Source organism: Silene latifolia, chromosome Y, assembly GCF_048544455.1.
Source record: "Silene latifolia isolate original U9 population chromosome Y, ASM4854445v1, whole genome shotgun sequence".
Lineage (NCBI taxonomy): Eukaryota > Viridiplantae > Streptophyta > Magnoliopsida > Caryophyllales > Caryophyllaceae > Silene > Silene latifolia.
Genome location: NC_133538.1, coordinates 382,782,833 through 382,807,130, shown reverse-complemented (window position 1 = coordinate 382,807,130; position 24,298 = coordinate 382,782,833). Strand labels below are relative to the sequence as shown.

Genomic DNA, 24,298 nt, shown 5'->3' with positions numbered 1-24,298 from the left:
TGTAATTCTCGACCTAGTTGAGTGCACGCTTCTATGTCACCCATTAATCTGGCTACAATTAATCCTGGATCGAAAGATTGGACTAAATAGGCCTGCTATAAACAGTAGACTACCCTAATGAGGACGGAAGTTAAGTTAGTGGTATTTTAGGGTGGGAAGTGGACCGAAAGGACCTTCTAATATCCGTCTCGCATTAGTTCGCCCGAGTCATTTTCGCTAAGTTGTTGTACTACCGTAGTGAACCGAGTTCCGACATGTTCCCCTCTTATTGATAGTTTTAAATCATTTTCCCGCTTATCTCGCTCTTCTCTTTATTTCTCTTCCTTCAACTCCGTAGTTAGAACCAGAAATTCAATCAACCCCAGTTGTTACCATAGGATTAGAAGTAAATAGCTGTAGTTGCATTACCTCCCTGAGGATTCGATACTCGACTGCCTCTACTACATTTTTAGTTGAGACCGTTAGGTTTTATTTTTGACAGGTACGCGACAGACGTGTCATTAGTGCTGCTCGTCGGCAGTGTTGTTTACAGATTAGTTTAAAGGTTACTTTAGCTATAGCTCAAATTTTTCATTTCGTGAAAAGAAGGTCATTCACTAGCTATCAATGGTTTTTCCTACACTAATATGTACATCCGCATGTCAAGTGTACTCATATACCGTGCATATATCGTGCACTCATTCACCTTTCTAAATATACCGTGTTGGATACATTCATTCACCTTTCTAGATACCTTCATTCACTAGCTATCGATGATTTTTCATTGAATCCATGTTGCACTCATATACCGTGCTAGATACATTCGTTCACCTTGCTAGATACACATTGCTTGCAAGCTAGATACACTCATTTACCTCGCTAGATACACTGCCTTACCCTGCTAGATACACATCATAGACAAGCTATATATACTTATTCCACAGGTTCAAAGGATCAAATAACCTCAACATCCAAAAAAATATATCTCCAAAGAACCAACATTTTCTTGAACAAAGGTGAGGTAAACTGTGCATTGCATTCATTGATAACCCACATTCTCAGGCTTTTCTTTTCCCTTTTCATCCTTCTTCTTTTTCTGCAGATTACTTATATCTGACATTCACTTACATTATTCAGATACCATGAATCTTAAATCAACAATATACTTTGCACTTTTCAAACTTGAGACATAAAATACGACAATTAAACTAACCATCGCGCACAATGCCATCATCAAATCGCTTATTCGAGACATCGTAATGATTAATCTTCATACTCATTCTCTTAGTTCTCTTCCGTTTAGTCAACAATCCAGCAACATCTACCTAAACTTTTTCCATCTTCATTTTCTCAAAAGCTGAAACTTTTATTGGAATCCTAGTATCCTCCCTTTTTTCATTCTTAACAAATTCCAAAGATGAAACCTTTTCCAGATTCATCGAATTTTGCTTCTTTTATCCTCTAGATTGTTTATTGAAGAAACCCCACTCTAACCTTCTCCAACAACTGGTGAGGCTCAACGGAGCACCACCCTATCAGCCCAACACTCGCAGACTCATCGCCGGTAATCTCATACTTTTCTCTCCTTACTCGCCCCACCAAACACTCCCCAACACCATTCTTGATCAGTACCTGCCGTCGTCATACCCACCAATCAGTACCTGTCGTCACCATACCCACCGATCGGAGATGAAAACTCAAGGACGGAGATCCGACAATGAGCAAGGGAGAGGAAAAAAGACAAAAAGTATAGTCGGAAGTAGAAGATCGCTGGATTTGTTGACGACAGCGGAGATGGCCGAAATCGTCCGGCAACGGAGGAGATTCTCGCCGGCGTCGGTTGCTATGGGGGTGAGGATGAAGTTATGGGTGAGTGAGAATGGCGTTGGGATTACGGGGTTTGAATGGCGGATGCTTAGTCGTTGCGGTTTTGTAATATGGAATGTTAATATATACTTCAAACTGACACATATTAAATTAGTTCGTACGGTTCGCACCGTACTTTAGTTCGCACCTGACCCCACCCATATATATATATACATATATATATATATATATATATATATATATGTATATATATATATATATGTATATATATATATATGTATGTACATATATATATATATATGTACATATATATGTATATGTACATATATATATGTATATGTATAATATATATATACATATATATATATACAACATATATATATATGTACATATATATATATATATATATGTACATATATATACGGGATTCTGTGAGAACCGCTAGGATAATGAGAACCGTGAGAACCACTATTGCATACACGGTGAGATAGTCAGACATTTACTTTTCATAACCGTCGCACACCCCCAAACCCTCCAGTTTCAGTGATTTTCCATTTTCCCTTTCTCACTCATCTCACTTTCGCTCTCTTCCACCGACCATTGTCTCCGATCACCGCACTTCTACCTTCTTCGTCTTCACGCTTCATATTTTCCGACACTTTTCAACTATGCTTCTCAAGTTATGGTTTAAGTCATTCATCATTATCATTTTCGCCCCTCTAATTCGCTGAAACCGCCATTAAAGAGTTTCATTCCTCCAAATTAAGGTAATCTACTATTCAAATTAATGGCGATTGTATTCTAATTTGTTAATGCATGTTAATTTTCCTAAGATTCATCAATTTGTGTCCATATTTTAACCCTATTTTCCAGAATTTCCCTAATGAAGCTAATTCATTGTTTTTACATGACGAATTCTTAGTTTTGTATTCTTATTCCTCAACCTATGTGGAATTTTAGTTTCCGTAAAATTACGCAATAATCGAACCCTAATTTCTCATGTCGTTTGTTACTTTTCAATTTCAACCTGCGAAAATGCTTCATTTCACTGTGTCAATCATAGACCTTCACATTACCGTTTAGCTAATTGTTAAATTTTATCTTTCTAAAATTTCCAGGTTGTGCAAACAAGTCAAGCCAGCGAAAATCACCGAGAAAGACTCGCTTTCCTGGTATATAACTTATCTTCATATTACAAAATCTTTTGATTATTTTTCTTATGAATTCCTGATTACAACTAGTAGTTGTTGTTGATAAGTTGTATGCTCGGGAATTGTTGAAATTTTGTGTGTTGAAATCTATGTTTCATGTGTTTAGTTGTTTATAAGCTAATTGATTGTTCTTGATAAGCTAATTAATTGTTTTTATATGACTAATTTTTAGGTTGTTCTAACTTATAAATTCCTGATTACAACGAGCAAGTTCTAATTCGGTTATTCAAATGTCGCTTATCCTGTTTTGTGTATTGAACTCTATGTTTCGTTTTCACCTAAACTGTATTTTGTTGATTTTCTACTGAAATTGTTTATATATCAAGTTCAAACAATGCATACTAAGCTGTATATGCGCTGTGTTTTGAGCTACTAAAGTTACTAACTGTTGTACTGAGTCAAGTGAAATTTTACATATTTCCTCCATTTAAAAGTCTTTCCCCTTTTCAATTCTGCCTACAGAAAAAAATATGGAAAATTGGTGCAAAGTTTGGGTAGTCAATCTCGAGGATGTAGAAAGAGCATTTTTTTATTGAAAATTATGTCGAAGAGAAAACGGAATCTTTCTGTGGGATGGTAAGGTGGATTACATGAGAGTCCCACTTGTTAACTGGGATAGTGTATGCTCTCCCAAAGAAGAAGGGGGTTCGGGAATTAAAAATAGTTTTGTTTGGAATGTGGCAGCTGTGGGTAAGTTAGTCTGGTGGGTTTACTGTAGTCCTGATAAGCTTTGGGTGCAGTGGATCAATCAGGTTTACTTAAAAAAACAGAGCTGGCATGATTATCACCCCAAGGGGGATGTTAGTTGGAGCTGGAAGAATGTTTGTCGTGCTAAAGACAAGCTTATTCTGGGCTTCTCTCATGGTTCCTGGTCTTTGGATAGTAAAGGATACTCTGTGGGCAGTGGATATGATTTCTTAAGAACTAGGTCTCAGGTTGTGCCTTGGCATCAGTTTATATGGCATTCTTGGACTGTGCCTAAGCATAGATTCTTGGGATGGTTACTAGTTAGGAAGGCTTTGCAGGTTAAGGAGAAACTGGTTGCTCTGGGAGTATGTCAGGACGATCTTTGTTTGCTCTGTGGCAGAGCCACTGAGACTCATGAGCACCTGTTTGAAGATTGTGAATACAGTAAGCGTATCCTTATGGGGATGGCAAATCTCTGTAAAGTTTCTTTACCAGGTGGAGATATATTGCAGGGGTTTTGGCAGCAGAGGAGGACTCAAGTTCAGAAGAGTGTGCTCATGTGTGCGTTTACTGCTTGCTTCTACTTTATTTGGAAGCAAAGGCATACTGTTAGATGTGAGCAGGTGTTAGTGCACCCTGATATTGTTTGTAAACAAGTTCATCAGGTTGTAAAAATGAGGCTTAGGGTATTTAGTAACCGAATCCTGGGCATGGATAGGGTTTGGCTGCAAAGTACTGAATTGTGTAAGTAGAGACTTAGTCTCTGAAATCTGTTTGTATGCAAAAATTGTAGGTTGTAATAGCCTTGTTTGATCTTAATGGAATTCTTACATTTCATCAAAAAAAAAAAAGAGAAAACGGAATCTCTGAGTTACCTTGGTCAAGTTAACAAAATGGAGTTCAATGATCGTCGCAATCAACCAAGATATGATGTTTTAACTGATCCAGATCTTGTGTCAAAAATCTTCCACCTACATGATAGTTGCTCGGATAGGGCAAACATGGCCAATGTCTGTAAATTTTGAGCTAAGCTCTTTCTTTTTTATCTGTATTCACCTGCTATTCTGATAGCATACCTTTACTCTTTACGATTTAATGATATTAATGGCGTGAGGATAACGCGTAGTCAAGGTAGACTAGTTTCCAAAAGATGCAAGTGCTTTATGACGGATAATATGGCAGCCAAATTCCTCATGCATGTTCACCAACGAAGAAATGTATTGCAGAACACCCATCTTAATCCACTTAATGATAGTCAAATTAAACAAGTTGATGAGATGTTGCGGGATATGCCAACTTTGTCACATGAAGAAGCGAAAGCAATAGCAGCACCCTTACTAGCTCGTCGAAGGTTCTCTTATATTGAATTCGTTGATTTGACGTAGGTCTAGCACAAGTTTGTACAACTTTTTGGCCAACGTACTGTATTGGTACATAGGGCACTTAGGGTATTGAACGTTAAGGTTTAAATGTTCCTTTTGTCAGGCTTTAGTAATAATTATGTAATTTAAGTTTGGCATTTTGGATTATAGAAGTTGTTATGTAATGTTGGTTTGACATATACATATATATATATATATATATATATATATATATATATATATATATATATATATATATATATATATATATATATATATATATATATAGAGAGAGAGAGAGAGAGAGAGAGCAAAGTTCTTCTAAGTCCCTTTTTTTTTGAGTCCATAAGTCCCTTCCACAATCCTTGGATCATGCATGGTGAAAGGTTGAGATTGAAAGCAAAAAACACACTTAACACTAATTAATTCACTTCTCTCTCTAGTTTTAATAATACATTCACTAATTCATTATCATTCACAATTAACACCATATTTTGTCTTATACTTCAAAGTTTATGAAAATTTTGTTAACATTTTTCCTGTTTCGGTTTTCTTCGTTTTTTTTTTTTCCGAGAAAATTTTTCGTTTTTTTCGTTTTTTTTTTTCGAGACAAGTTTTCGACATTTTAGGATTTTACGAGTGTAATTCTAACAGCAAAAAGTGTAATTTTAAGGAATATTTTCGAGAATTTAGCGTTTTACAAGTTTAACTTCAATCTTTTCCGAGTGATTTTAACGAATAATATTTTGAATTTTTGTAATTTTATCACAAGTTATTGTAATTTAGCATTTTACGAGTGTTATTTTAATGACAAAAAAGTGTTATTTTAGTCCAAGTAAGTGTAATTTCAGTCCAATGAGATTGTTATTTTTAGTCAAGGAGAATGTAATTTTAGTCCAAAAAAGTGTAATTTTAGTCCATAAAAGTATAATTTCAGTCCCTGAGAATGTAATTTTAGTCCAAGTAAGTGTAATTTCAGTCCAATGAGATTGTTATTTTTAGTCAAGGAGAATGTAATTTTAGTCCAGAAAAGTGTAACTTTAGTCCATATAAGTATAATTTCAGTCCCTGAGAATGTAATTTTAGTCCATTAAGAGTGTAACATTAGTCCAATGAGAATATGACCAAGTCCATTGAGAGTGTAACATTAGTCCAATAGAAGTAAGTGTAATTCTAGCAGAAAAAGTGTAATTTTAGCCGAAAAAAGTGTTATTCTAGCAGAAAAAAGTATAATTTTAACAGAAAAAAGTGTAATTTTAGCGGAGAAAAGTGTAATTTTAACAGAAAAAAGTGTAATTCTAACAACAACAAAAAGTGTAATTCTAGCAGAAAAAGTGTAATTTTAGCCGAAAAAAGTGTTATTCTAGCAGAAAAAAGTATAATTTTAATAGAAAAAAGTGTAATTTTAACAGAAAAAAGTGTAATTCTAACAACAACAAAAAAGTGTAATTTTAACAGAAAAAAGTGCAATTTTAATGGAGAAAAGTGTAATTTTAACAAAAAAAGGTGTAATTTTAATGGAGAAAAGTGCAATTTTAACGGAAGAAAGTGTAATTTTAACAGAAAAAAGTGTAATTTTAATAGAAAAAAGTGTAATTTTAATAAAGAGTAATTGTAATTCTAGTATAGAAAAGTGTAATCCTAAGATGAAAAAAGTGTAATTCTAACAGAAAAAAGAGTAATTATAGCAGGAAAAAGAGTAATTCTAGGAGGAAAAAATACACATCTAAGATGAAAATCAACAAATAACCTTAGATCTATTTATTAGATCTAAGACTAAAATAAAACGATCTAATATAACAACAACTGAAGAAAAAACCTAGATCTAAAATTTAAAAAATAATGAGAACCAACAATCACAACTAAAAAAAAAAAAAAAAAACGAATCACTGAAAAAAAAAAAAAGCAAACACAAAACAAGTAAAGAAAAACAAAACAAGACACAACAATACTAAAATCATCGACTTACTTTACTAATACTAAAAATCATGAACAAACAGATCATTGACCGTTTGATGGAGACTTTCAAACTTGTCAAGTCCAAAACCAACTCCCAAACATGTTGATTTACCATGTAGCCTGTAGGTGAATTGATATAATTATAGGCGACATACATGAATGCATTGTACAAGTGTGGAGCCAACTAACAGCCAGAGATAGATTAAAAATTGGTTCAAACAAATTAAATCAACAATCGATCTCTCTAAAGAGACCATTTTGGTCTTTTTCAAACAGACGAGATTTGGAGATCATTTTACTATTGATAATTTTTGGAAATCTGAAAAGTAATAAAAACAAAAAAACAAAAAACAAAACACAAAACAACAAATCTGAAGAAAAAAAATATATAAAACAAGATCTGGAAAGACGGAAAAGAAAAGGAGAAGAGGGGTGGTGGCGCGGTTATGGCGGTTGTAGTGGCGACTGGTGGTGTGGTGGGTGTTGGTGACGTCCGGTGGAGAGTGGTGTGCGCGGTGGTGTCGGGTTGGAGAGGAGATGAGGCGTGAAGGAGGGAGGCACTGTGTAGTGGTGGGTGAGGTCGTGTGGTGGGTATGCAGTGGTTTCGGTGTGGGGTTGGGGTGTGAGTCGTGAGTGGTGGTGGGGGAGGTGGCAGATCTGTGGTGGGGGTAGGTGTGGTTGGTGGTCGTGTCGGGTTGTGGGGTGGGTGTTGCTGTGGTGTGGTGGCTGTGTGGAAGTGGTGACCGGTGATGGGTAGGCCGGTGGTGGGTGGCACGGTGGTGACGGAGGCTTTTTTTAGGGTTTGATTTCTTTGTTTTTTTTAAAGTGGGGGAGACTGGGAGAGTGTTTTTGTTTTTTTTTTGTTTTGAGAATTTTGATTTATTTGGGATTTTAGAGAGGGGAGAGGATGATATTGTGAGGGATGAGTGAGAAGTGTGTGTGAAAAAAAATGTTATATAGTGAATTAATATTTAATTAATGTGGATTAGTAAAGTAGAGAGGGGAAGTGTTTAAGTATGCATTAATCCCCTTTTTTTTGCTTTCAATCTCAGCCCTCCAACTCCCTCATCCAATGGCTCTAAAGAGAACTTATGGACTCACATGTAAGACATGGACTTACTTGATCTTTATACTATATATTGCAATCAAGTTGTGTTATGCTCTTCACCATTGTTTTGCAACATAATTTACTGTGAAATATTGCAATCTGTCTTCATTATAAACATGTGATTTGTACAACAGTTTTTCTTTCAACTGTCTTTACAATATCCCTCAAATCATTGATAGATATGGGGCGAAAGATTGTTGCAGCCAAGAAAAAAGTTCTACTAAAAGGAGGTCGGTCAGTCAAAGATTATTTCCCACCAAAATCGAAAGCTGCAACAACTGATGTTGTTGACCCAAGTAATTCGAGTAAGAAAATCTGTATAGTCTTGCACATGCATGAAAAACAATATCCTTATCAGTGCATGAAGTAGCCTTGCACATGCATGAAAAAACAATATATGTAAATTAAACAACCTTACACATGCATGAACTAAGCAACATTAATTTTGACAGCCTCACATAATGCAGCCTCACCTTAGAATGAGAAGTAAGGGAAAGGGTTGAGGGTTGGATTAGGCGGATCCGCGGTAGCGGTCTGCCTAATCCAACCCTCAACCCTTTACCATCCCGTTATAGGATACCCGGCAACATATGTTTATTAAACAACCTTGTACATGCATGACAAAGCACGGTATGTGCATTAAACAGTCTTCTAAATGTATGAAAAATAAGGGAAAGGGTTGAGGGTTGGATTAGGCGGATCCGCGGTAGTGGTCCGCCTAATCCAACCCTCAACCCTTTCCCATCCCGTTGTAGGATACCTGGCAACATATGTTTATTAAACAACCTTGTATATGCATGACAAAGCACTATATGTGCATTAAAAATTTACATCAGTTACTAGGTGATTTGATGCTAATTCTGTTCTGAAACCCTGATGACCTTTGTCATTTTAGGTGAACTGGTGAAGCATTAATGCATTAAAAACTTCTGCATTTCACCTAATTGCTGTTGTTTAATATTTGACAGATGATGAGGATGTCTTACCAGAAACAGTTGACAAGGAAGCTTCTAAAATAGAAACAGTTGAAAAGGAAGCTTCTAACCCAGAAATAGTTGACAAGGAAGCTTCTAAACCAGAAACATCTGACCAGGAAGCTTCTAAACCAGAAACAACTGACAAGGAATCTACTAAAATAGAAACAGTTGTTCTGCGTCGAGTGAGTCCTCGTACTAAAAGACCAGTTGATGAGGATGTCTTACCGAAAGATGTTCCAACCATCTACCAAGAAAAGGAGAGTGTCGAGCTCAGGCAAGAAAGATGCTAGCAGTAATCCTAGTAGGAAAGGAACTCCACATAGGAAGCGTAGTAAAGATTATGAGACGCTCCTAACTAGGATGAGTCCTTCATTGATAATTAATTTTATCAACTCGAACCCGTCTGAGAAGCAAATTGAAGCTATCCAGAGCATGGGTTTTGGAGAGTTGCTAAAACTTTAATCACAAGAAATCCATGGCCATTTGGCTAGATGGATTGTGGAGTCCTTCAATCCATTCACTTGTTCGTTGATGAATAGGAATTTGGCTATCACAGATGAGGATGTCTACCTTGTCACGGGAATTCTTATGGGGCCATTAGATATCAATCAAGTTGGGAGGTACTGTAAAGAAGAGAGTTATTCAAAGGCTGTTAGGAGATTTACGGAGCAATTTACGACTTCAGATATTACCAAAAAGGTTTTACTAGAGAAGATGATTGAGCACCGGGATGGTGGAGACGATTTTAAGAGGAATTTCCTCGTATATATCATTTCTGTTCGGTTGATGGGGGTAGCTAGTGATTATCCCAGCACTCGTATATTAAGCTGCCTATCTGATCTGTCCGATGTACCTAAATGTAATTGGTGCAAGTTTCCACGTGTCAACATGATTGAAAATGTGATTTCCTGGAAAAAGGCAGCAGCTAAAAACCCTGGTACGTCCTTTAAGGGACCAATTCTCATTTTCTGTCTTATCTACTTGGATAGAGTCGTTTTCAAGACAAGAACAATCGTTCGATCTTTCCCGTTGTTAGCTAATTGGTCTGACGAACGTATTAGAGAGAGGGTGAAGATGGAAAAACATGAGGCAAATGGTTTTGGAGAGGGGCGTGTAGAAGACAGATTTGTTTATAAAGCACCCGTGTCTGAAACTGACAAACGGGTTGATGATGCAGTGACGACAAAGGGAAAGGAAAAGGTTGAGGGTGATGCAGTGACGACAAAGGGAAAACAAAAGGTTGAGGTTGATGCATTGACGACAAAGGGAAAGGAAAAGGTTGAGGGTGATGTAGTGACGACAAAAGGAAAGGGAAAGGTTGAGGGTACTGAAGAAGGAGTTCCTGTTGGAAAACAACAGATTGTATCAAGTTTTTAGCGGGGACTGCTGTTACTCTTGCAGACAGTTATGGTGCATTCTCAAAGGCAATTATGCAAGCAAAGTTTATGGTTTCTGGTATGGAAGCCGTTATCAAAATGTCGACTTTGGCAGATTCGTTATTTGAAGGGTTCTCACTTTCACAGCAAAGTAAAGAAGAATCTGAGATGGAGAAGGGTGTTGCTGATGTGGTTGGTCATGAAATGAAGGATAAAGTTTAGAAGGACAAGGAGAAAGATGACCATGAAATGGAGGAAGAGGAGAAAAAGGATGAGGGTAAAGTGGAGGAGGGGAAGAAGGATGTGGATTATATGGACTCTGATGAGTTTTACAACGATCCCAACATCTTGGCTGATTTAGAGGGGATGCTGAATAGTGCATATATTCGTGTTGGTGAGGCATTTAAAGAACATCAAGTTACGAAAGACAAGATGGACAAGGAACTCATGGAGGGACCATCTTTCAGTCTCTTTCACGGTGAGGATGCGTTATATACATCTCAAGAGTTCGTCGAAGCACAGAGGTCTAGTGATCTGCGTCATATGGACGTTCCTTGTGCAAGCACTTCTGCTGTACCTTCCATTCACTCCCCTCCCCGTGCAAGCACATCAGCTGCACCTTCCATCCTATCCCCTCCCCATGCAAGCACGTTAGCTACAACTTCTAATCCATACCCTGTATCATCAATACTTATCTCGTCCCAACTATTATTGAATGAGTCTCCAATTATGCCTTCTCCGCTAGTAGAACTGTCCCCAACCGTCCCCTCCCAGACTCGGAAATGTAAGAGGAAAGTTGAGTTACCTGACGTTTTTCGTTCACCTTTTTTCATAAGAAATGTGAACGTGATGGTTGCCTTGAGTCAGTCTGAAAAACTGATTGGTGACTATACATTCGCTGCTGACTTAGATGAATGATATGTATTAGTCTATTAATTTTGCTTTTTTTTCTTATTCGGTATATGTATTATATTTTCTTTCTATTACACTAAGGTTTTATTTTTGTAGCGAGGTTTTGTTCAGCCGTGCGGGCAAGATTCTTACACGATATGATACGAAGACCTTGCTATTTGGTGGTAGCCTTAACATCGACGTGATTAGTGTGTGGTGTGATTATCTGAATAATGGAAACAGATTAAGAGATCGTAGATTAATTTCCCGTCTCTTTCTCACTGAAACAACCGATGTAAGTTTTAAATTTTAATTTTGTTGGCCTAAGTTATCAACTTGTAGCTTTTTATTCTCTAATACGGGTCACTTAACTGAAACAACAGATAGCCTCATTGGATATCAACTTTAGAGACGTGAAATTGGTAAGTCGTTCAAAATTTGAAAAGTTTTCAAAATACATAATTAAATAATATAGAAATCCAACTAATCATTGTCTGGCAGGTTTTTTTCCCTGTTGTTGCACCCAACCCACTTCTTCATTGTTTTGATGTTGATCATAACTTGTATGAAGTTATACACCCGTGTGATACAGGTTGTGTTGATTTTAATGTCTATGTTCAATATGTGGTATGTTTTCACACCGTTTGGCAATAAGTCTGTTAAATGGCTGATTTAATTCTTACATAACGAAATTATTTGCTTGGTATTGTCTTTTGTCTAACAGAAGAAACAGTTAAGTGCAAAGCTTTCTTCTTTGATTCCAAAGTTGCAGGCTACATATTTTTTAGTAGCCAAAGAGTATGTTCCAAATAAAAGTTTCTCTGTCGAGCGTGATAATGGAATCTACATGATGCGATATATGGAGACGTACAATGGGAATAAGTGTCGGTATACTTTGAAGCTGCTCAACGACGTAAGTCTCCATTATTTAAGTCAAATTTTTAGTTGGTGTTTCTATATTTTCTGATGACAGTAGCCATCAAGATGCATGGATTAGCTTTATACTTTCATGAATCAGCCTTGTATGTGTATTAAATATGTAGGTTCTGCTGTTGATTTCACTTTATGTTATTGTTCAGAGAACTGATGTGAAGCGTTACATTGTGAGGGTTTGCAATGAAATTTTGACTTAAAAAGACAACTCTATGAAAGATCAAGTGACGTCTAAAGCAAAGGCTTACAAGAATGGCTGTGAGATTCGGTAATCAGAAATCTTTTACCAACAATGCTTCTCATTAGTCTATGATGACTCCTGGATTTTAAAAGTGTGCTATGATTATTTTATAGTTCTGTGTTTTTCCTTTTTCTCCCCAGGAATGAAGTTCCACGAGACTTGCCTTATACAGATGAACACTTGATGAAATTTATTAGGACAAATGAGGCAAATAAGTAGTAAGTTATCACTGGCCATATAGCATCTTTTTAAGTTGTTTTTGTCCACTTTGTTATTCTGTGTGCATCTAATTACAATATGTGCATTATTAGTGACATTGTTGTAGACACTCCATGGCTGCAAGTAACCCAAGAAGCAATGTCCGACTTTGTTTCAAGGAAAATGGGTCATGGATATGGTAATTTACCTTGTTGGTCTTCGTTTATGTACTTTCCGACAATAATCAAGGTATTCATATTCATCCTTAGTAACGGCTAATGTTTCTACTTGGAATTATCAACATTTTTTACAAATGTTCCCAACTTTCAGGATGTTGTTGCTAACACAGTTTTTAAAGTCAGTACATTAAGCTTCAGTACTTGTCCAAAAGTCTAACTAAAGCTAAACTGGTAATTATCCTGTCACTTTTTTATTTTCTTGTATCGACGGAATTTACAACTTGCCTAAGAAAGAAATTTATTAATTATCCTGTCAAACCTGAACCTGTTTGTAGAGTATCTGTTTTCATTCCCTATGTGCGTATTTGCAGGCTTTCTTTCCTTACTGTGTCGACCGTCAACATTGATTTGCTTGCGTGTCTGACTTTGTTAAAAAGACCAACTTTATACTTGACTCCAGCATGCCTAGGCGTCCTGACGGAAGACGTAAATTTTTAGTTGAAACGGTATGATTATATCTGTATGCCTTAGGGGTTTGTTACCTCAAGTTTGTCTTTGTTTTCCTTCGCTTTTATATTATTGTGTTTTTCTTTTTTTGGTTTTTATTTTTGTAGTTATTTCCTGCTTTGGGGTTATTGCAAGAGACCGTCCAGGATACGAAAGGCTGTTGTAGATAAAAAAGTATCAGTGTGTGATTGTGGATGTGCCTCGACAAAAGAATGGGTACCTCACATGTTTAAATTATACTCTACTCGTTTTAATATTTTCGATGGATACACATCATTTTAAAGCGTTTAACAAATTTCATTATTTTATAAGGTATTCTTGCGGAGTCTATTTGCTGAAGTGGCTAGAAAACTTGAGTTGTCAATCATTATGGTCCGATAAGACTTGTTACGAGGTAATGATGTCTAAACCAAGTTATATTAGTCAAAGATTATTTGGCACATTTTATCGCAACACTTTCAATATTGTTGTCAAATATATATGCAGAATTTGGATGAATATGGTGAGAGTTTGATTGTAGATCTTATCAGATGGGAGGAAAACATGAGAACGGTAATATCAAGAACTTTCGAATGCTTTATCTAATTTTGTTTCTATTATTTCCCCATCTTTTAACTGCAAGACTTTCAATATTGATGTCAAGTGACTTAAACGTAATAATATTTCCCTAGCTTTTTTTTGTAGGATTATAACTAGGTGTTCTTTTCTAAACACTTGTGTGCTTAGCAAATGGAGTAGCAGAGAACCTAATCCAATATTCCAACCACTGAAATCTTTGGTTGATTCCTTGATTTGGGCAGGCATTAATTCATAGGTGGAGTAAATTTGTAGGTTACATATGTGTAGGTACTCTAAATAACTTTTGCGTGTATGAAACACCCTTCTACGTGCATGAAAAGGCGTTATATGTGAATGAAATACCCTTCTACGTGCATGCAATTTGTCAACTTTCGGGTCCGTTGTCAAAATCCAATTTACATGCTAAATTTAAGCATTTCAACCTCCTAAATATGACTTAGTAATTGTAACGTGGGGGCACAATTATGTCACTTGATTATGGCCTGAAGTGCTGATAGGATGGGCTAAACCAAGTGGTGTTAGTCCAGTGGTAGCTGGGTTAAACCTTGAAGCTTGCAGAAATGCAGGAGTTGAGAGGTCTCAGGTTCGACTACCAGCTGGGGCGATGATCACTTGGCCACTGCAGCCCCCAAAGGGGGTGGCTTACATGGTCCATGTGGTGGTGCGGGAATGCATGGGCCCGGGGGGGGCTTAACCCCCTCGTCACCAAAAAACTAAAAAAAAATAAAAAAAAAATAATTTTTGGGCTATTCTCATGACTCGAAATGAGAATTAAAGCCCAAAGTAACATGACTAAATGAAGTCCAATTTAACTTGATTATGGCCTTTTTTAATGACTTGATAAACGTAGTAATATGGGCCAAAATTATATAACTTGATTATCTACATGTATGAGAAGGCGTTATATGTGTATGGAACAGCCTTTTACATGCATGAAATTTGTCAACACACAATTTACTTGCGTTATTTAGAGATGGAAGTGGGTCGTGCTTATCTTTCCAAGCTAATTTCATTCCTTCTTTAATATGTGCCACATACAATATGTGACGGGGCCGTGCCGGCCCACCATGCTGTGAAGTTGACAAATTTAGAGAAGAAAAAGGTACGGCCCAGACCCAAGCCCATGAAGGCGGGCTTCGTGCCGTGTCGTGCCTAACAAATAAAAATGGCAGCCCTTGCGTGTCGTGCTTGAGCGTGGCTTACCAATTCTTCAACTTTAAGCCAATTCCTATGTGTGTCGTGCGTGTCGTGCCCGTGTGTGTCGTGCCCGTGTCGTGCTTACCAATTCCCATGCGTGTCGTGCCCGTGTCGTGCTTGAGCGTGCCATGCTTGGCCGTGCCTAAATTATGGCCTAAAGTGCTGATAGGATGGGCCCGACTTCTTCAATAATCACTCACATTTAAGTTTTGGGCTATTCTCATGACTTGAAATGAGAATTAAAGCCCGAAGTAACATGACTAAATTAAGCCCAATTTATTTGCTAAATTATGGCCTTTTTTAATGACTTGTAATGAGAATTAACCCATGTCAGGGGGAATTAGCCCATTTGGGTTATTTGTGCATGAAATAACCTTGCATGTGCATGGAATAACCTTGTATGTGCATGATATTAAATGACTTGTCGTACACGATGATTCAACTAATCACATTTTATTGTTGGCCTATTCTTATTCTTATTTTAGCTTTTTAATTACCAAATTTGGAGAAATAATGATCACATTTTCCAGATTTCTTAATACTTGCCTTATGTGCATAAAATGACTTTGCACGTGCATAAAATGACCTTGTACATAACTTAATTTGCTCAGGGAAACACATATTTTCCATTCTTAAATCCAGAATCACAATTTCATCTTCTCAAATAGACAATTTAAATATCCGGAAGACTCCCAATACATTTATTACAAAACAATTGTAAATGAAGAAAAATAATCCAAAAAACAAGTGTTGTCTTCTCAATGATGCTCGATAAATTCCATTACACAAGTCCAATTCCTTACCAAAGACTTCAATCTTACACATAAGAAAGCAAATGTCAGCAAAGATAAAAATTAGAGGGAAACAAAAAGGATAAAAATAGAAAACTTATGCTAATAAGAGACATCACTTACTCAACTAATTGTCAGTGATCCTTTGGTCACAATTTCTACTATCACGGTTCGCCATCTCCCCACAAGCCCTGCATTTTCTTAGCGGTTTCTTGCTCACTTCTGCAGCTCGTTCTCTTTGTGAGATCAGCCTTTTTCCCGAGCCTATGTTTTTGCACTGCCTTGGAGGCAAAACCTTAATCTCACTAGGGATGCTTGTTCCTAAAAGCATCCCAATTTCAGCATTCTTGTCCTTTTCCTTTGGAATACCACTATTGCCACTTTCATCAGGGACATTTGTTACCCTTTCCTTGAACTCACGCAAAATTCCAAGCAACTCATCACAATAAACAGGACTCTTTTCAACTAGTGACACACAAGTGAACAATTCCGACCATAATTCACTGATTTTGTTTTTATGTACATCCACTGCCATGCAATCAGCAAGCAACGGCCCATCAGAATTGAAGATTGGTTGGCAGGTTGCTAGTTTGCTCCACCTACTAAGTAGATATTCACTTGAAACTTTCTTAAATCCTCGATATTTATGGACACATAGAATATGTCGACAGAGTATTCCGTGTCTTTCAAACTTCTTGCAAGTGCATACCAGTTTCACTTCATCCATCTTGAAACCAACCACATATGTTTTGTTTCTTTCTTGATCTATGATGTCTATGTAGTCAATTTCATATTTATCATCTTTTTGTTTATCCCCAACCCCACACGAAAAGTAAACAGCTTTTAATTCATCTTGAAACTCGTAAAAGATTTTGGGCGTGTAAGTATTTGTTGCGTGTTTTTCAAGAGCAAGAGGAGTTGATAACGAGGGAGAAGAGGTTTTTGATTGTGCAATGAGTTTAAATTGGGTCCATCATTGTGCATCCATTGCACTCTCAAATCGCATCCAAAACTCAAATAGGGTTAGATTAGGATTAGTGAAGTTGCTAAAAAAAGTGGTTTTCTGATTCAGACCATGAGGTATTTCTCATCAAACCTCCTAAAAATAGGTCGCGAAAGTATGCCGGAATCCACATCTGCCTAATGCCATATTTTTCCTTGAGCCATTCATTCTCAGATAACCCATGAGATTCAACTATTCTTGTCTAAATTTTCTCAAATTCATGTGGTTCCACATCTTCACCCCAAACCTATGAGTTTATCTCCTTCAGAAACTCGGTTTCTTTACATATTGAAGGCCCTACTTTCTCAGGCAGTTTCTTCAATATGTGCCACATACAATACCTATGTTGGACCTTATCTTTCCAAGCTAATTTCATTCCTTCTTTTATCCCCGCATCTTCATCAGTTATCAGACAAACTGGATGACGACCCCCCATGGCATCTAAAAACATATTAAACAACCAGGCAAATGACTCTTTTCTTTATTAATAATGAGCCCAGCACCAAAGATCACACATCTCTTTGGTGATCTACCCCGTGAAAGGGCCAAATATCATTCTATACTTGTATTTCCTAAAGGTAGTGTCAAAAGATGTCATGTCCCCAAATAGCATATAATTTTTTATACTAATAGGGTCAACCCAAAAAAATATGTGACAATCTGCCTTGGAAGTTTACCGCAAAGTCAAAGTAAAACGATGGACACATGCGTTTTACTTTCATAAACTGCTTAATAAGCGTTTAAGCATCACCTTCACTTAAGTACTTTTGATGTCTCTTGAAAAAATTTTAAAGTCTTCCAATAAGCGCCCACATTATTATACCCTCTGACATAGTCCTTCAATATCCTAAAGGACTTAACTGGACCTAGGTTAAGTTTCGAGTTGTCAACTATCATTTTTTTGTGAATAATGTTCAATTCTCCCGATTGCGTCAAATGCACCATTGTCAAGGGTGTTTGTGGCATATGATTGTGACCTTCATCAAAAGCATAAATTTCATATTGACCCTCATCAATTCGCCTAAACTTAATCAACGCAGGACCTCCTATCAACGCAGGACCTCCTATCCTAGTTCGTTGCCTCCGTTGTTGTGTCCCCTTTTCTTCACACTCCCCAGCCTTATTACACACTCCCCATCCTTAATACACAAACATTTTTTATGCGTAACGATGCCCTTTGATACTTTTTGTGATCCTAATCTAATCACAAATCCACACTCTTTCGCATATGATCCATAAAACTCAATACCGAGCTGAAGAGTAGGGAATACCATACCAATATTAGGCTTAAGATGAATAGGACATTCAAATATCCGATTTGTGTTGCTTGAAGAAGCTTATGTCTCCTCTACCTCCTCTTCCTCTGCATATGTGATGAAATTAAAGTAACAAATATGTTATGTTGATAATTCAAGTAGACTGCCCCACCATTTACATTCCATTATAGACCCACGGGTATACCACATCTTATTCTGCGTCTTGTACGTGCATAGAAAAGCATTGTATGAGCATTAAATAAGCTCCTATATGCATGAACTAGGTAAAATCTTGTTTCCTAATAAACAGTTTGTGTGAGGTTAATATACAGTTTGTGTGGCATTAATATACAGTCCTCTTATTTTTCCCTTTGCAACAAAGACAGTCATGAAACAAAAGAGAACCTTGAATATACCTTGAATAAATTCATAAGTCACAACCTCGGGAATATCAACTTCATCAACTTCAACTGCAAGTGCAAACTGAGCTGCATTTAGTTCAACAATGGCTCCTTCATTTGTAAGTACATTTGAAGAAGTATTTGATAGTATTGAGCACTTGTCATTATTGCTGCAACAAGAAACGTCACAAATTAAATAAGCAACAATACAACAGTATAATTCATAAAATTGAGTCCCTGATTTTAACAAATGTAGGTGATTTTTCAATTTCTCCAACCCTAATTTCTCAATTAAGTCAATCTTATTTACAAAATCACAATTTGATGCGCCTAAACAGGAATTTGATGCACATAAACAGTCTCCAATGTCCTTGTAACACCCCCATTTAGTTAGGAGCCTTTAGCTAGACATTTCCAAATAAATAGGACTGTTACCATCTCGGTTTCCCGAGGTAGTGAATAACAAAGACCAACTCACCAAAGTACTTTAAATTAAAACTTAATGATTACATGTTTATTACAACTTAACCAACTAAAACTTAATATAAAATAATTACAACTCGCAACGGAAATAAATAAAGTGATTAACTAATCCAAGTGATCTAGACAACAACTATGGTCTAAGTCAAGCTCACGTCCCAATTTCTCCCAAGTCAGCTAATCTTTAGTACCTATCAAATCTGCTCCCCATTATGGTTCACCGCAAGTGTTCACGAATACACTGTCAACCACGAGGTTGAGTAGGAATAAATACTAACAACAAAACATACGATAACAATCCAATTAAGAGCTCCTCCCTTTTACTTAGCACACTCCAGCCGAGCTCTACTTGTTACACTAATCATCCCGCCAATCCCTGGTCGGGGCAGCCTCAACCCGAAGGTGAGTAAACACACACTACAGTTGAGTAATATCCACTAGATGGCCCGCAGACCAATCTGGGGCCTGCCTCGAGTAAACACGATAAATATCGTCTGCCAGAATAAATCTGTTCAACCACTCCACATTACTATAAGTAATGTCTGCCAGAATAAATCTGTTAATACTACAACAATTCACCACCACAATATAACCAACATATACAAGATAATTCTCCCTTCCAACAACTTCAATAATATCAACCAACAAAATTCTCATATGCTCAATTCATTTTAATATAAGCCATCCAATAAACCAAATATTATCGAGTAAGAGTTGAGTAGGATTTATCCCTACCTGATAAGCAATTCCAATTAAGCAGCTTAAGCAATCCAATAAATAAAGCAATAGGAGTAAAGAAAAATCCAACTAACACAGCTTCTCACAACTCCGTCACCTAGACAAGTAATAATAATTATAATTACTAATTATTTACTTTATTAAAATAATCAAATCAATTATAAATTAATTACGTTAATTATGTTCTCGTATAAATTATTACATAAAACTTGTCTTATATATTAATTACAGACAATTAACCAAATACCCCATGCAATTCATCATGACACTCTTAATAAACTACTATCTAATAATCACAATTTTACGCAAAGACATAAACCTAACCAAGTAGTCAAGCACCACACAAATACACACAGTGTACAACCCGCTAACCCGAAATAAGACACCATCATGTACCTCCTGTAATGGCCAGACTAACACCACATACTACCCAACCCACTCGATAAACCAACCAGCACCATCACCTTACGCTCACACCAGCAGAACGTCGAACAACCCGTCACACTCAGTAGCCCCGATCATGACACACAACATGCCCAACACCTTACACCTCCACCTAATACCTCCCCGGACTGCTCCCTCTGCCGCCAAAACCACCACGCCATTTCCACCATCACTAACCGACACACACAACCGCTACACCACACCCTAACACCCCTCAACACCTAGCAATACCCAACAACAACTCAACATACAACATTAACCCACACCACCAACACGACAACACCATACCAATTGACAACCACCACACGCGCCACCAGTAAACACCTTCTCTCAGCCACCATACACAGCCACACTAACCTCCCTAACCACGGCCTCACCATTACAAGCTACACACACAACCGAAAACCCGACACACTCCCCTGTTTTTCCCCTGTTTTAACGCAACTCCAGTCAACCACCACGCTAACCACCACCCCAGACCAGCCTACGACCACCACTATCACCGACTAACCCCCACAAACCCAACCAGCTGAGGCTCGAGTCAAATAAGTCATGGGTAGGTGTATAAAACCGGTTTTATGCGTAAACGACAACCACCCTTTTCCCGCAACTCCGGCCAAGTAACCACCCAAGTCACCACCAATACACATCCCTGACCACCCACGGTGGTCGACAAAACCTTAGTTTCTACCCTAACCTACACCCAGGTCAAGACGAGTCAATACGGGTTCAAAAATCATATAAAACGCATAAGCCAACCACCAACCAAAACCCCCTTCGAACTCCCCTTTCCCGCCAGTCAAAGGTGGTCAACGGAGGGTCCAGTCACTCCCTGGTATCCCACGGTCAAGGTCACGGTCTCGGGTCAGTCGACGGTTCGCTAATTAACGAGTTATATTAGTCTTAAGGTGAGTATGTTATGAGACGATTAGAAAATTACCTTGTGACGATCTCACAGCTGCTAGTTCTTTATTCTTCTTTCACCTTTTCTCTTACGTGAATCACTTGTGTTTATATGATGAATAAGGTCTATTTTTGTAGGTTGTCATCTATTTATATAGGTAGGTTAAGGTTATATGGAAATCAATTAGGAAAAATATGTAATTACCATATTATTATTATTATTATTATTATTATTATTATTATTATTATTATTATTATTATTATTATTATTATTATATTGCTATTACTATACTAATGTTATTCGAGTAGTTCCCGAGCACACCACCCACACGGTCCAAAACTCAAGCCCAACTCTGTCTTTGCTCTCTTATTTTATTCACTTAATTACCGTCTCAACACAACTATTATTATAAATACGATTATTACTAATTAATTAATTATTTGAATTACATAAATTATTCACTTATCAACCTTTATAATTACAGGGTATTACAGTCTTCCCTCCTTAAAATGAATTTCGTCCCAAAGTTCACCCAAAAATACTAACATGTCAGTCATATAAAACTCGTAACACAAGGTTACCACTTCAACCATCATTAATTGCAAACAATTATCAATTACTCAAAATGTATTACGAATTAAATCTCAAAATATATCACCATGAATTAAAGTTAACACGAAAATCTATCTCGAAGTACTCCAAATATGAGGTGTCACATTCTACCCCCTTAAGAATAAACTTCGTCCCGAAGTTTGAAAACAATTGTTATTAAGGTACCATAAATTTCTTCACTCAAACAAAATAAAATAAAATGAAATGAGATATAACTTTCTAAACCTCCTAATATCTAGGTATTCTTTCCTCCACTCTCCCGCATGGTAGAAGTTGCTGACTTTCCACCATTGCCTTGATCACCGTGGTTGTTACGATTTTGATTAAAGTAGTTGTTGAAACTCCTTTGGTTACTCCAACCTCCTGATTGTTGGTTGCTCCCATAGTCCGACCTAGGTGTATGATAACCTCCATTCTGATTCCCATTTCCAGAACCTCTCTCCTGTTCTCCCACTCTAATTTTACACTCAAACCTCTTATGTCCAAATCCTCCACACTTGTGGCAAATCACTTCAGCCTTTGTACCAACACTAGACCTCCCCTCAGTACCACGACCTACTCCTCCATAAAACGCACCATTTGAGAAATAAGATTGAAACTGGTTGGTAGTCTGCTTCTTGCTCCCCTCTGCACTCAAACTCTAAATTCAACTAATACGATAATTCACGAACAATTTCACGAACAATCTAATACGATAATCAAACTCTAAATTCAACTAATTTAATCGACTAATTCAACTAATTTCACAAAAAAAGATCACCAATATCAAAATTTTACCTCGAATTAAAAGGCTCCATTGATTGAAGCAGCGTCGAAAGGTTAATTGTCGAAGAATTTATCGTTCAAAATGTGACGATTTGTAATACCCGTCCTTTTAGGGATCCGTTGACCGACGTTGACCGACTTTAGAGGCGTGTTGTAGCCTTTGGGAATTCGTACAAGCGGTGTCTCGTATTATGATAGGCTTTGGGATGAGTGGTACTCGATCTAGTCGAGGCTAATCGATCGAGTAGCTTGGGTACTCGATCGAGTAGGGGGCGCTCGATCGAGTGAGTTGGTTACTCGATCGAGTAGCGTCTTTTCAGCGAGGGTTTATAATCGTGTTTTGATAGAACCGCAAGTCATTTCCGCCTCCTTCCTTCAGACCTAGATGTCGCCTTACCTCATTTCCTTCACCATAATTCCTTCCATGGGAGCCTTTGAGGATGCTCGTGCCTTGGGGATAGGTTGCTTGAGTCGGGTAGTGGTCTTGTCACCGATATGCGATGTGTAGGTATGTCATCATCATCATCTTTGTCGTTGTTGTTTCTTGTAGGGTGGTAGCGATAGTAATAGGTGTTTGTACTGTTTGTATAGGGGTTTTGCCTGCTTGGTTGGTGTCATGTGATTGATCAAGGAATCGCTGCGGTTGGCTAAAGCTAGGTTCGCCTACTCAGTTTCTGTTGGTTGTTTAGTGTGTCGGTTGGTGTGTTGATTGTTGTGTCAGTGTGGTTGATTGTTGATGGTTATTGGTTGGTGTTGTGTTGTTTCATTTATTGTTGTTGTGGTGCAGCTGATTGTGAATGATTGTCTTTGGTTCTCGAGGTGCGTCCTCGGCTGAGTGGAGTCACTTGCGGGAGTGGCTTCACGCCCTAGTTTCGCCCTCCATAGAACCCGCCACGGGAGGGGATGTGCACATTAATGGGACAGGGTTATCGCTCAGTATGATGAGCGGGGCTTAGGTGGGAATGGCTGCGGTCCCCCACTAGCAAGGCTGGTCCAGTGGACAGTCGGTGACGGTGATTGATCAGAGATGTGGTGTGTGCGTGTTTTGTGTACTTGTGTACTTGTGTACTTGTGTAGTGTCTGTGGTTGTTGATGTGTTGCCTCAGTTGCTAAACTTGTGTGGTTTATCTTTGTTTGTTCTGTTGTGTCTGCCATGATCCCTTATGGTGAGCAGTCGGTCTTTCAGGTGAGGTCTTGGATGATAGCTGGAGTCTTGGCTGGGATGGGTCGTTCGCAAGTTATATCAGAGATAGTTCACATAAGGATGTTGAGTTGTAAATTTTGTTTTAGTAGTTTGGTTAGATCACTTGTAATAATTGTAAATGTTCTTTTATCGACGTTTGATGATTGCTTTCCTCAGGCAACCGAGAGGGTAATGCCCTTATATGCTAGGGAAGATCTTGTTAAGGCTCCGTGGTATATGGGGGTGTCACAAAGTGGTATCAGAGAGACGGTTTTGGAACCTGTAACAAACGAGCCTAATGAACGTAGAGAGTCTAACAAAATGAACCTAGTGTATGTATATTGGGAGCCCCTGCTGATGCTAGATTTTGGGTCAGTAGGCACCCTCATTTCAAAATCATGGCCCCATTATGCTTAAGCCAGTCACAGGTTAAGGGAACATTGAGTCGGGAATTATGTGTCTAATGTGTATGATAGTGATGTAGGGATGTTTGTAGTGGAGTCCTTATGGA

At 37.7% G+C, this 24,298-nt stretch overlaps 2 protein-coding genes and 1 long non-coding RNA gene across 3 annotated transcripts; 1 reads left to right on the top strand and 2 right to left on the bottom strand.

The window, feature by feature from the left end:
• Positions 1–646: 646 nt before the first annotated feature.
• On the bottom strand, positions 647–1,906 carry LOC141634224 (uncharacterized). Its single transcript, XR_012538977.1, has 2 exons — positions 789–1,906; positions 647–733 (listed from the first exon to the last, which is right to left on the bottom strand). It is a non-coding gene; the product is annotated as an uncharacterized LOC141634224 (long non-coding RNA).
• Positions 1,907–3,607: 1,701 nt separating this feature from the next.
• Positions 3,608–4,456, top strand: LOC141631966 (uncharacterized). The gene has a single exon (XM_074444567.1). The coding sequence runs from the start codon at positions 3,608–3,610 to the stop codon at positions 4,454–4,456; it is 849 nt and encodes a 282-aa protein (XP_074300668.1).
• Positions 4,457–16,128: 11,672 nt separating this feature from the next.
• LOC141631965 (protein FAR1-RELATED SEQUENCE 5-like) lies at positions 16,129–16,728 on the bottom strand. Its single transcript, XM_074444566.1, has one exon. It carries the CDS (start codon positions 16,726–16,728, stop codon positions 16,129–16,131), a length of 600 nt encoding a protein of 199 aa, XP_074300667.1.
• Between the last annotated feature and the right edge of the window lie 7,570 nt (positions 16,729–24,298).